Source organism: Polistes fuscatus, unplaced genomic scaffold, assembly GCF_010416935.1.
Source record: "Polistes fuscatus isolate 324 unplaced genomic scaffold, CU_Pfus_HIC Scaffold10, whole genome shotgun sequence".
In the NCBI taxonomy this organism is placed as follows: Eukaryota; Metazoa; Arthropoda; class Insecta; order Hymenoptera; family Vespidae; genus Polistes; species Polistes fuscatus.
This window is the reverse complement of record NW_025112998.1, coordinates 2,574,963-2,588,715: the sequence shown is the minus strand read 5'-3', so window position 1 is coordinate 2,588,715 and position 13,753 is coordinate 2,574,963. Positions and strand designations below refer to the sequence as shown.

Below are 13,753 nucleotides of genomic sequence, written 5' to 3'. Positions count from 1 at the left end.
ACCTATGTAATAATTTATCATTCCCCCTTTTTTTTTTTTTTTAAGTTAACTTTTGTACACCTTGCGCACGATTCTGCACCTAATATCGTAGTTCTGGCACATGCGATCGATTCGTTTCTTCGAGAACGAAAGCGTGGGCGTTCTGACTAAACGCTTCTGCGTCTCTCTTTCTTCTAACTCCCTTCTTCTTCTTCTTCTTCTTCTTTTTCTTCGTCTTTTCCTCCCTTCCTCCCCCTTTACCCCCTTTCTTTCTCTAGATTTCGTGTTAACGTAAAACGGGAGACAACACACATCTCACGTTTAGACGATTTCAAAGCAACGATATAAAAGCTGACATCATCATCATCATCATCATCATCATCATCTTTCGTTTTGTAACGTACGACGAACCGTAAGTTTTTCTGATTATTTTCTCATACGTGACACACATTATTTTCAAATATATATTTACACATTTCTTTAGAAACGATATCGTGTAATATGTGTTTCTTAGACAAAACTGCGAGACAATCTTCTCTATTCATTTCTTTTACGCAAAATCGGGGATAAAATTTATCGGAAAAATGATGACAGGATCCCTTCCCCTAATTCTGAGAGTTAAAGAGAAATGTAGAAAAAGTAGAACACCAATTTGACAATTTTCGTAATCATCTTTATATAGAAAATTGTATCAATAGTAATAAATAAGAATCAAGAAGAATTGTGACTCTTCTTTTTTTCTTATTTTTTTTTTCGAAATCTATGAAGCAAGAAAGATTAGAAGATCATTTTACGAAACGATACTCGATATTTTCTTATACGAATAAAACTTTTGTGGATATAAATAGAAATTTATTAAAAATAAGTATTAGAAAGAGGTAAAATGAGTCGAAATGTCGTTTAATAACAATTTTGACGAGAATAATTGTTATCAAAACGGAAAGACCATATCAACGACGTTGATGACAACAGGAAATATCTCTCTCTCTCTCTTTCTCTTTTTCTCTCCGTATATCAAAGTTCTTTCCAACGATATCACCTTTACGCTTTGTAAAATCAACGGAATTGTCGAGCTTACTGTTTCTATTTGCATTTCTGTAACATACGTGTACTATACCTACGCTCTTTTCCGAGCCCGGAAATCGAGCACCAGCGATGAATGCGATTCGACGCGTGATATATGTGCTTTAAAGCTTGTTATGCACAGCTTAACGAACCGAGAAAACAAATCCGAAATGAGGAAAATGATGATGACGAGACAAAGACGTGGTTACACAATAGCCCTACTTGCATTTAAACTTTGCAATCGTCACGCAACTAACTCTCCATCACGACTACCACCACACACACACAAATACACAGTTTCTTCTCTATTTATACTTTAATACCAACGTGTCTATACGACGTGGTTACGGTCCAGCGAACTATGGACATACGTATACTTGACATAGATTTTATAAATACTTACAGGTGCTAATTCAATTATCAATTTTAATTAAATTCATTTAAAATATTATTCATTCGAATTTTATTTTAGTGTGTTTTTTCATTTTTTTTTATTTTATATATATAGGTCTTCTTTTTGTTATAGGTGATTATCGTTGGATTTGCCATACCAGCCACCAAACATAATTATTCCTAAATATAGGTAAATCGAGTATTTATGATCGTTTGGTGTAGGTCCGAAATATTAATGTAATAAGAATAAATCTAAATATTCGATCTTTCACCGACGTATTTGATATATGTTGACATTTCACCATGTGAATCTTAACATTCTCCAATTTCGATCTTTCGCGATAATATATATATTTAATATTTTGTTAAGTAGAAGAATGTTATATTTCATAGAATTTATAAACATATTCGATACATTGGTCACTGTTGCAATTCAAGAAGAAGCCACTTTGATAAAATGATTGTAATAGAAATTATTTCTATGAATTTTGAACCAGTTTTATGTTTGCAGTTATAATTATTTATTTTCTTATTATTAGATTATTATTTACTTTTTTTCAAATGAAATAAAATTGTACGGTAAATCAATTTCTTCTTGAATTATTTTAATCAGCAACGATACTTATTTTCCTATAAAATTTTATCTCTCGAACATTTCTTTTATTTATTTTCATTCCTTCTTTTTTTAAAAATAAAATATTTTCTCCGCGATCACACGCGAATCGTTTCGATTTTAAAAACAAACGATTTATAATGCATTTTTGATCTATACATTTATATCATTTTTGATGTGCGTATGACGTCCATTTTCTTTTATATTTATTTTCTCACGGTGTGGATAAATTTTTGGATTAAAAGAAAAAAGAAAGGAGGAAAATGTAACGAAAAGAAAAGAAAATCAATCATCTTTGATTATTGTCAACAACTGTAAGGCAAATGCATCGCTATCATGTTCTAAAATCGAATTTCGATCTCTCTTTAGATATTTTCTTTGGCTTGGTACCAGTCTAAGCCGCAAATTGTCAATATCGAAACGTACGCCTAGAAGAAGCGAGTTTCTATCGAATCGGTTTACTTTGCACAACACGTTTCGATTATGAAAATATCATTTTGGATTTCGAACCGTGTATAAAACTTCAGACCAACGCAAATCTTTGAATGTGAGTAAACTAAAAATGTATTTTCATTGAAGGATTAAATATCACGAATATAAGGTAAATAAAGGGAGAAAGAGAGAGAAAGAGATAGATGTAAATAAGCGTTGTCAACTGATAGACAAATTTTGTAGAAAATGTTTTCCTATTTCCTTCATTAATTTGTTTACTCACAAGTTTCCTACAAAAAATAAATCAAACTTCTTTTAACGAACGCAAATTGTCTAATTTGATGAAAAAAAAAGAAAGGAGTACTTTAATTAACTGAGAGAGAGAAAAAAAGTTTGATTTATTTATTAAAGAAAATAATTTTGATTTATTTGACCAAACTTTGAAAGTTCAATAAATGTGAAAAGTTATTTATTAAAACTTATTTACTTAAAAATAAATCAAAGAATTTTAATTCTCATCAAAGAACTTGAAAATGTTTAAATTGTTCTAAAATACGTAATTGATAAGTGTTACACTTGTTTGAAGAATTTATTATATCTAAATAAGTTAAAAAAAAATAAGAAGAAAAAAAGAGAGAAAAACATCTTTGGATCTGAAATTATTTACAATGTAGATTAGAAGAAAAAAAAAATGAAAAAAAAATACGAAAAGAAAATACGAAAAGAAATTAAAACCAATTAATAGGAAGATTTACAAAAAAAAAATAAGATAATAAGTATTAGTAGATTACAAATCACAAAAATGTGAATACAAAGTATTCAAGTTTTGCGAGCGATAAAAAGTGAATGGACGATGAAGTTGATTAAATAATTAACTGCCATATACAGAAAGAGAGAGAGAGAGAAATAAATAAAGAGAAATAAAAAGAGAGAAAGAGATAGAGATAGAAAAAAGGAAGAAGGAAAAGAAAAAAAGAAAGGATAAGGGTAACGAGCGTTAGACTTCTTACTTCATCCTCGTAGATAGCCTTTCTCGATTCACGTCTGCGCGTTATGGCAGTGCGTCTATAAAAGCGACGCTGGGCGTCGCGATGCCTTCAGACGCGAGATACGCGCACAACTGAAAATGTGATCGCACTTTTCTCTTCCTCTCTCTCTCTTTACATATATATATACATATATATATCTTTCTCTGTTTCTCTAACTGATTACCGGCTTATAGATTTATTCTGTTATAAACATTTATCTCATTAACGCAACGTCGATTTGTTTTCGTTGATCTGATCGTTGATCTGTCGTTGATCTTATCGATCGTTGCGATCAAACAACCTACGACGATCATCAAAGTGCTACTACGAAGTTCATTTACTTTGTTTTCTGTTACTTAAAAAAAGAAAAAAAAAACTCTGTCTCGTACGTTCGATCTCGTTAAATAAAAAAATAAAAACATGTGGAAGATGTAAAAGAAGATTAAATATTAATCGGTGACAATAAATAGTGTGATAGGAGGAACTATTCGAGTGATTCTCGATATTATTATTATTATTATTATTATTATTATTATTATTATTATTATTATTATTAAAGAACAATCGTATTATTTTTTGGTGCAGTGAAAAATTATCGATTATCTTCGTGACAATTCAACCGAGCCTTCGATATCGTGGTAAGTTTGACGAAAAAATAACAAAAAATATCTCCTTTAGACGAACGTTTGAATCAGATTATGCAATGAAAATCTCTGTAGATAAAAAACGAATTGTTTGTTGCCAATGATCAATCTTTATTTCGAAATCTATGCATTTATATTCGATCATATGAAAACATTAGATAAGTTTAAAAAATTACTTTTACGATTACTTGAAAATATTCGATCACTGTCATCCCTAATTATGCATATTCGAGATAATGATTTGAATATAATAGATAATAGATAATCGATTTTTCTATTTTTTTTTTCTTCACTCTTTCTCACCTTTCATCTTATAGGAATAATGACAATCGTGGAACACGAGTGGCCCTAATTTTAGCCACTTCCCATGAATCCTTCTATTTTAAGTGATGCGCTATTTAAACGCGAAAGATACCAACTTACCAATAATAGAATCATCCAACGAGATATATAATAAATGAAAATTTTAATAATTATATTTATCACGGAAAATATTTTTCTAATACGCGTGTGTGAATCTGACATTTAATTATCGACAACTGATATCTCATTTCCGAATAATTAGAATAAATTTATGGCAACGATACGCATGGTTAACATTTTAAGATATCGATCTGGGGAAAGAAGACTATACACGAGATACTTAAGATAATTCTTGAAAGAACGCGGAAAGGATACTAATTGGTTTACATTCTCTCTCTCTCTCTCTCTCTTAGGTAGAGAGAAACCTTTAATTAAATTCCTAAGAGAGTGGGGAAAAAGTATCATTGAAGAATCATCGATCATCGGCTCGTTCGAGCAGTTTGTTTGAAGATAAATTCGTGGTTAAAAAGAACGATTAATCTTCCTTCTCTCTTCTTCTAAAAAAAAAAAAAAACAAAAAGGAAATAAACTTATTTCGTCGAGTATCGATCGATTAGTTCTTTCAATAAAACGTTTCTATTACACTGTTCTATATAAACACACAGACACATACACACATATATAGAAGAAAATAGATAACCGATATTTAATTAAAGCGAATTGTCAAAAGATTCATCGGATTATTACGAAAATAAACTCGACATAGCGTCAAATCGATAATTATCCATTTCTGGGACACATTTATCATTCGAATTCAACAAATAAAACTTTAATGGGCTATAATAACTCGTATAAAATAAGATTGTATGGTATGATTTGATAAAATCCTTTCGGCGAACGTTTCATTCGAATAAATTCGAAGAATATAAAAGAATACCAAAGAATTTTGTTCTCGATTCTGTCGCATATAATTACATCGCGATTGTGTATCGACACGCTTAGTATTTTATTTTTGTTATTTCTTGAAAAAAAAAAAGAAAAATATAAATATAAATCAAGAAAGAGAAAGAGAAAAAGAGAGAAAGACTTAGTCATTCGATGGCGTTAGACGGTCTGCTGATTCACTGCGTGGGTTGTTCCCATCCACTTCGTATCCACTTCCAATAATTTTACAATAAAAAAAGAAAAGAAAAAAGGAAACGTTTAAATATTGCGAAAAAGAAAAAAATTTCAACTTTAGAGCGACGTTGTTTAAAATGATATGAAAATATTTCATTTGAAACAATGAAATAATAATTGTTTTTTACAATGAAACGTTAACACGTGCGTCCTTTTCCACGCTAGTCAACCCTTTCTCTCTCTTTCTAGAGTTTCATTGGAGACACGCATTCACGTCAAAGAATTACTCTCCCTCTTCTCTTTCTCTCTCTCTCTCTCTCTTTACTTCCCTCTCGTAGCATTAAAATAGACTCGGTAAACAGAAATGCTAAATATACTTGCGCCTAAGGCTTGTCAGGCCGAGGAACCGGTGTTAACTGGTGTAGTAAAAATAAAAAAAGAAAAAAAAGGAAAAATAAAGACAAACGTTAAAACGAAAAATAATAGAAATGACTATTATTTTGCAAACAAGAAAAAAAGAAGTATCCAATTTAAAGCTCGCAATAAAAATTGTTTCTTACGAAACGAAAATACTCCGTAACCTGTCGAGACTCTTATTTACTTGCAATACTTCCGGGTGCATTTAAGACAAAATCGAAGATCGTTGGGATGATTGTAAATCGAGTTGGAGTCGATTTTACGCGAGCGTTGTTATTTGAATCGATGCCAGGAAGCTTTTTCGATCTTACATTAGTCAGGTTTCTCTGGAAAGTCGCGAGTGGCCGGGGAACGAGGGGGTTAGGGGGGAAAGGGGGAGAGGAAAATCTAGTAGCAGTCATGTAGCCAGATTGCATTGGCCAAACCGAGGTCCTTGCTATTGATCTAGGCGGCTGTAAAGGTTCTGGGTTCACCCGGGCACACCCCTCCCCTCCCTTTGCAACATCCCATCCTAAGCCCAGCCCTCTCCTTCTACTCACTATGCAATGCTCTTTTCTCTACCCCAGGAATTCACCTCCTCCTCCTCCTCCTCCTCCTTTTCTATATATTTCTTACCACCCATCCGTGCAACTCTCGCGCGGCCCCGAAATTTTTCCTTTCCTCGTTCGCTTTTCAAAGACGTCAGGCACGGTTGGGTCGACCGAAGACTTATGCTTACACATATTCGTGAAATTTTATCATAAAAAGGAAAAAAGATAAACTTTTGCTTTCAAAATTGAGGACAAAAGTATCGTATAATCTTTTTAATCTATTTTTTGTTGTTTTTTCTTAGAATGTATATTAAAAAAAAATCAACGTAAGTTCATTTCAATCCGGAATAATTACGACGCTGTTGATTGCTTCTGAAAACTAAGAAAAGAAGAAAAAAGACAAGAAAATTTGAAAATAATATTTTTTATGTTTTTTAATTTTGTTAATATTATCATTAATTACCAGAGACAATTAATTATTATTATTATTATAACAATGTGACATTTATTTTTCGATCGAAAATCAATACTTTCTTATTAGATATTATTTCTTTTTGTTTACTTCTGATCTTTCCTCTCGCACTTTCGTTCTACCATTTCCTTTTTTTCCTCTCTTGATCTGCCTCCTACGAAGATGATTATCGAACACACGCAGACACACTAACACGAACATAGACAATTGACGTAAATCAACAAAGTTATAAATCGTTCGAAAAGGAACATAATAAATCTCCCTAAGAGATCTCCCGACGATTTCGACGGTAGGTTTACATCGCGTGCGCGCATACATACAGCTGGACGAATGACGCACGTGGAAACGTGCATTCGAGTTCTCCTCCGATTCTTCTTTCAAGCAAAAAGAAAAAAAAAGTCGATATTAAATGTCACTCGGCAAATTTATAATTGCGAATAGCAAACAATTCGCGATCGTCGAGGAATATTTAAAATCAAATCCTACGTGTTAAAATGGCGTCGCATTATTTTCGAGAAAATGAAATAGACCAAATTATTTTGTTGAATTAGATTATTGATTTTAATTAGATATGTTTTTTCTTTTTCTTCTTCGACTAAATCATTTTCCTTTTGCTCTTTTTTTTCACAAATACTTTTATTGTATTTACGTAGACAGAACGAAGTAGTAGAGTCGTGTTCGAAGCACCAAACGGACGTACTTATTTTTGAAGTAGGGCAAGCTTTGTCACTGCATCGGAAACGTAAATATACTCTTCCCGAGCGTTAAAGAAGGGAAGGCATCTATCAAACACCCCTCGCTTTTATTTTATCTCACGTATGTATCGCGTCATTGACGTGTTCATCGTTTCCCTTCGTCGGTGGTGTCTCGACATTCATATATAATAAAATCGATACGTCGGTAAGCTTACGACACTCGATCTAACGAGGCCCGTTCGCACGAAGAAACTTGTGACAACATCTAGACAGTTTCCTGCACCCCTACGTAAAACGATCCGTTCGTGCGTTAAATCGCATTGCCTCCGGGGGGCTGTAGAAATCCTACCAACCGGAAATCGCTGACGTAAGGATGACGCTGCGACTATAAACTTCCGGAAGATCGATTAACACTATTTGCGTAATTAGTTTAATCCCGCTGATACTTGAGAATGAGCAATTTTGCAAAGGTTCAACGCCGGTGTCCTGTTAATGTCAGATTGTGTCGGAATGTGTTAAATAATTAAACGGTTTACGTATTTCCTTCGTAATATCCTTTACTTGCTACTTGCATTGACGTCAATTAAATAAATAGATTGTTAGAAATATTAAACTATCCCCACGGGAGTAAACGATCGTTGGAATTTATAAATTCTATTCCTTATGATGTTACAGATGAAGCTGCACGAGAAGAAGGAATCGGGTATCCACAGGATACAAGAGGTACCCCTAGAGGAGTTGGATCTTGCGAAAGAGTACAATGTGGAAAAGACTTTAGGGGAGGGTAGTTTTGCTAAAATACTTCTTGCAACGCATAGAGCAACTCAAACGAGGGTGGTTTTAAAAGCGGTCCATCAGGAACTCACCACCGAAAAAGATTTCTTTCGGGAATTCCATTATTCTTATCACCTGAGTCCACATCCGAGTATACTCTGTTCTTATGCGGTTGCTTTCAAGGCCGAAAAATGTTACTTCTTCGCTCAGGAATACGCCCCGTTCGGAGATTTATCCGGAAACGTAAAAGCCGGTGGACTCGGCGAAGATGCCTGTAAGAAAATCGCAGGACAATTGGCTTCGGCACTCGACTTTCTTCATTCCAAGCAATTAGCACATCGAGATATTAAACTCGAAAATGTGTTGGTATTTGCCCAAGACATGTCCAAGATAAAGCTCTGCGATTTTGGTAGTACCAAACGCGAGGGTAGTCTGGTGAATAAAATCCGTTGCACTTGGGTACCATTTCAACCACCCGAAATTTACGAAGTGATCAAGAACGAAAGGTACGCCTGCAAGAGGAGTGCCGATTGCTGGCAATTCGGCATAGTTCTGTTCGTTTGTCTGACCGGTAATCCACCCTGGCAGTGTGCTGACCTGATCCAAGACCCAGACTATTCGGGTTTTCAAAGATGGCTCAAAAGACGGACCACCAAGATACCACCGACTTTCCGACGTTTCACACCACGTCTGTTGAGGTATTTCAGGCGAGCCTTCGAGCATAAACCTGAAAAGAGACCGCACGTTACGGAGATCAATAAATATTTAAAGGATTCATGGTGCATCAGTAAAATCAGTCACAGTGCTACGTCAACGTCGGTAGACGTGAACGAGAGCCTGGCAAGGAGAGGAGACAGTCTTTTGTATTTGGACACGATCGTTGACGACCGTCACAACGTTGACGAGAACAAAAACAAATTGAGGAAACTTCTCAACAGTTACGGTCTAGAAACTACGGTAGATCAAAAGGTTGTTACCAAGAGGATCTGGGAATGGGTAATGCAATGCGATTCAACCATCCACGATCCCAGTTTCATCAGTGGATTTGGTACGGAGAATATGTGAGAGATGGTTAAATCTTTGAGCGAACCCTGCTTGAGGAACATCAAGCAGGAACGCAAGTTCAGCTTGGCCGAGCTCGATCTGCAAGTCGAGTGTGCGAAATAATGCCCCGTGCCGAATAAGCTTAAGTTAGTAAGGCCGGTAATGGTGGTGGTGGTGGTGGTGGTGATGGTGATGGTGTAGTAAGCGAACGAACTTTTTCGTTATCCAATCGACTTGGCGGACGTCTCGAGTGCAATTTTCTGCATCGATCGGCCCTTCCAACGTGTTCAGTAAAACGTGTGATAAACTTTATCGAACGGAACGATATAATCGATTAAACTCTCTTCGCATTCTTTCGAAATCGTTCATTGTGAAAACAATGACGAAGTCGTAGGTCATGCGACTGCAATAAGAATCTATGACTTTCTTAAATATGTTAGTAATATAACGAGAGAAACCGAAAGAGGAAGAAAGATAAATATAAGAGAATGTTTTAAGTAGTAAGTACTACTTAAGTGCGTTACTTCAAACGTTCTCTCTATATTTTTCTTTCCTTAGGTGTACGAAAGAGTCTAGTATGTAGATAATTAAAAAAAAAAAATATAAAAAGAAAAAAAATGAATGTGATATAGAGGATGTAGTGATCGTGACACACACACAGTAATAAGGATAACCAAGTGTCAGTCAGCACGTCAGCCCCAAAAAGAGACAATAATAAATGCCAGACGAAAGTTTAAATAGTCAAATACACGTGTCTTTGTAAATCATTAAAACCGTAGAGAAATGGAAACGCGAAAATTTTCCGCGATTTATCGTAGTACGAATTTAATCGGTCTCGCCAAACTTTTCTTCTTCTCTTTTAGATTTTATTTATCTCGCGTGTTCGTCCCCCTTCTTTCTATTTTCCACGAGATATCGAGGTCGAGATATTAATTACTATCTTCAAATTAACGCGATAACTTGACGATGCTTCAAAATATTGGATATAAATACTTAATTATTATTCGAGTATATCAGTAGAGAATGAATTCTTTTCTAATGTCAATAAAAAAAAAACAAAATAAAAGAAAACGATTCTAATTCTAGCGAAAAATATTTCAAGAAATAATTAATCACTCGAATATTGAACCTTTTCGTTTCGACGCGAATATCGTTCCATACTTCGTATGAACGATCCGTATATGGGTCAACAGTAATGAAAGGGTTAATCAACAAATTGAGCACGAAAAATCTTGACTAGGCAATCTTAATCTACCGAGTAAATACTTTTAAAACATTCGAGAGAAAAAAAAAGCTTGTATTATTAGATTAAATTACCAAACAAAAAGCAAAACGGATGCTGCGAGATCATCGACATAGGAAGTTTGATTGTTGTATAATCAATAGAAATGAAGATGCATTATGTATATACGATATAATATATTATATTATATATACACACACACATTATACATATATTCTTGTAGAAATTTATAATAGGATGTAGAGAAAATTAAGAAAAAAATAATGATGAGAAATTAGATACGTCGTTCTTTAAACGACTAATGTAAATAGAAAAAAAAGAAAAAGAAAGATTTAAATCTAGAGAGTAATTCTGCCTAAAGAGAAATAACAAATAATTCCGAATTCCGAACGTGTGTGCACCGAGAAAAAAAAAGGAAAAAGAAAAAAAAAAAAGAAAAAGAGAGAAAAAAGTACGAAGAATAAGAAAAAACGTGAACAAATAAAATATAAATCAGGATGTAATTCTCGGTAGTGAGAAAAATTCGCGAGAAAAATAATGATGAACGGCATTTATTTAGGTGCCAACTATTAGTAGTACTTATCGTTCCAAGATTAAAATAATACTATCTTTTATACGCTATTTCCATTACCTAGCTATACATGCTAATCTATAATAATTGGATTCTATATTTTATCGTAACGAAAATTTGTCTGTTGTCTCAAGCATGCATAACTAAGAATTTATTGTCCCTTCAAATATTTCTACTCTTTAAATACGATCGAAATAATCGATCATACTTGACGCGCGTCATGCAAGAAACAATTTCACAAAGTTCATTGACCGTTGCAAATGCATTTCTACATACTTTCAAAAAAAAAAAAAAAAAAATAAAAGAAAAAAAAGAAAATGGAAAATTTACAAAAACAAGCTTCGCGTCAATTCGTTCCTCGTTGTACTTCGTGGGTCCAAAAGTGAATCGGGAATAAGACGTATTTGTGATAATAAAAAGTACGTGGGAACGATTTTGCATGAGGCTAAGGATAAAATAACGTTCGGTTTTCGGAGCACTATGAAAAAAAAAAAGCAAAAAAAAACAAAAAAAAAATACAATACTTCCTTATTGCTATCGATGAGCTATAGACTGGATATTAGAAAAGCTGTAAGAAAAAATAAAAAAGCCTCGCGATACCATCCATCGTTTCAATTTTCGATGCTCGAACAGGGTGCGTATTTATGCGTGTGAGTGCGTATGCGTATGTTTGTGTATATATGTATGCGTGTGTGTGTGTGTGTGTTAATGACAAATGGTTACGAGTAAACTTCGATGATGAACCTCCGTAATAATTAATCGGTTCGATATCTTAATCATTATTAATTGTCATAATCCACGATGATGTATGTTCTGTTGTTTTGTTTATATTCACGGATTACTATTATTATTATTATTATTATTATTATTATGACTGAAACAATAATTGAAATTATGCAACTTGCAATTACACAAATGTATAAAAAGTCAGAGACGTAATTAATAAACTTATTTAACGTTTCGTTAGATCATTTCAATGATATTAATGACACGTTTATATAAATATCACCGGACGTTTGATTACAAACACTATATCTTTATTGGCACGACGAGTTAATATATTTTTTTGAATTTAATGTGAAATTTGCCAATCTTTTAGCGCCAAGTTTACAAGAATCAAGACGTTTCTAAAGCCAGCCTAATTTCGAGAGGTTCAGACGTCATCGATTTTACGCAGCGCGTACCACGCGTGCGAAACGTTGCAAGAGCACGATTATTGTAAAAAAGAAAAAAAAAAAAGAGAGAAAAAAAATAAATGTGCGTGAGAACGAATTTACGCGTGCCAAACGCTCGCTCGTGGATCTTCGAATGAAAGATTTCCGCGAGTTTAGTTTGTACGCTTTTTGAACGACGAAATGATTTATGTACATGTATTACAAATAATGAAAATGATGAATATGAAAAATAAGAATAATAATAATAAGATGAAGAATAAGATGATGATGATGATGATGATTAAGAAGAAAAAGAAGAAGAAAGTCGAAAGTTAGCGTACACGCGTTTCTACATTTGTACGTTCATCCTTCAGAGATGTTTCAGTAGGCATAACTCTTTGTAGATCCTTTCTTTTGTTAGAAAAAAAAAAAAAGATATAAAAATAGATATTTTAAAGAAGACGAAGGAAGATTTAATTAAAGTTCGGACGAAAAGTGCGTGGCCTCTGTTTAACGTCAAGCAATGTTTTTTTGTATATATCGAAATAAACGTTGAAATTGTATAAAACAGTTATACCAATTGCATTCGTTACATTCACATCGATCCCCATTCTTTCCTCCAATCTTTTTCCAACGATAAATTCAAAGTTATTCACAACTAACTTCCTACCTTCTTTAATATAACATTCGATGTATAAATAAGAGACGCGATGTGTGACCCAGAAATACAAGTCGAGTAAAATATTGAATCGTACTTTCAAACCACTCGGAATAAAATATCCGACGACCTTGTACTATTTGGAACGGCATCCAACTATTTTTACGTGAATCATGTTTCAAGATAAAACGACAATTTACCTTTAGTTTTCTAACACTTTTGCGGTAATTGATAATAAGTAGGAATCGTCGAACTTGAATTTTTCAATGAAAGCTTTCGCTTACTTTGATCCGATCGACGAACGATCGAAACTACTCGAAACTATAAAACTGAAATTAGAAGTAAATGTAAGCGATTAGAATCATTAATATCTATTGCATACGTTGGGGTTGTCAATCAATAATAGAATAAACCCTAATTCGATTAAAAGTCGTTATAAACAATGAAATTAATTAGAACACGCAACGTGATGTTTCCACCGGTTTACAGCCCTTTGCAGCCCTCCGCGATTCCGTCCTGGTGCTCGAACAGCAGAATGCAGTGGTCGTTCTTGGGGTGGAGGGTGTGTTGTCATGACGACGAAGCCCGGATGCCCGGGATAAGGGAAATCTACGGAAGA

The 13,753-nt window shown here is 33.8% G+C and overlaps 1 protein-coding gene across 1 annotated transcript; it reads left to right on the top strand.

Moving 5' to 3' along the window:
• Positions 1–3,575: 3,575 nt before the first annotated feature.
• On the top strand, positions 3,576–13,050 carry LOC122524040 (serine/threonine-protein kinase meng-po). Its single transcript, XM_043646087.1, has 2 exons — positions 3,576–4,148; positions 8,366–13,050. Exon 2 carries the CDS (start codon positions 8,366–8,368, stop codon positions 9,527–9,529), a length of 1,164 nt encoding a protein of 387 aa, XP_043502022.1. The 5' UTR covers positions 3,576–4,148; the 3' UTR covers positions 9,530–13,050.
• Positions 13,051–13,753: the final 703 nt, after the last annotated feature.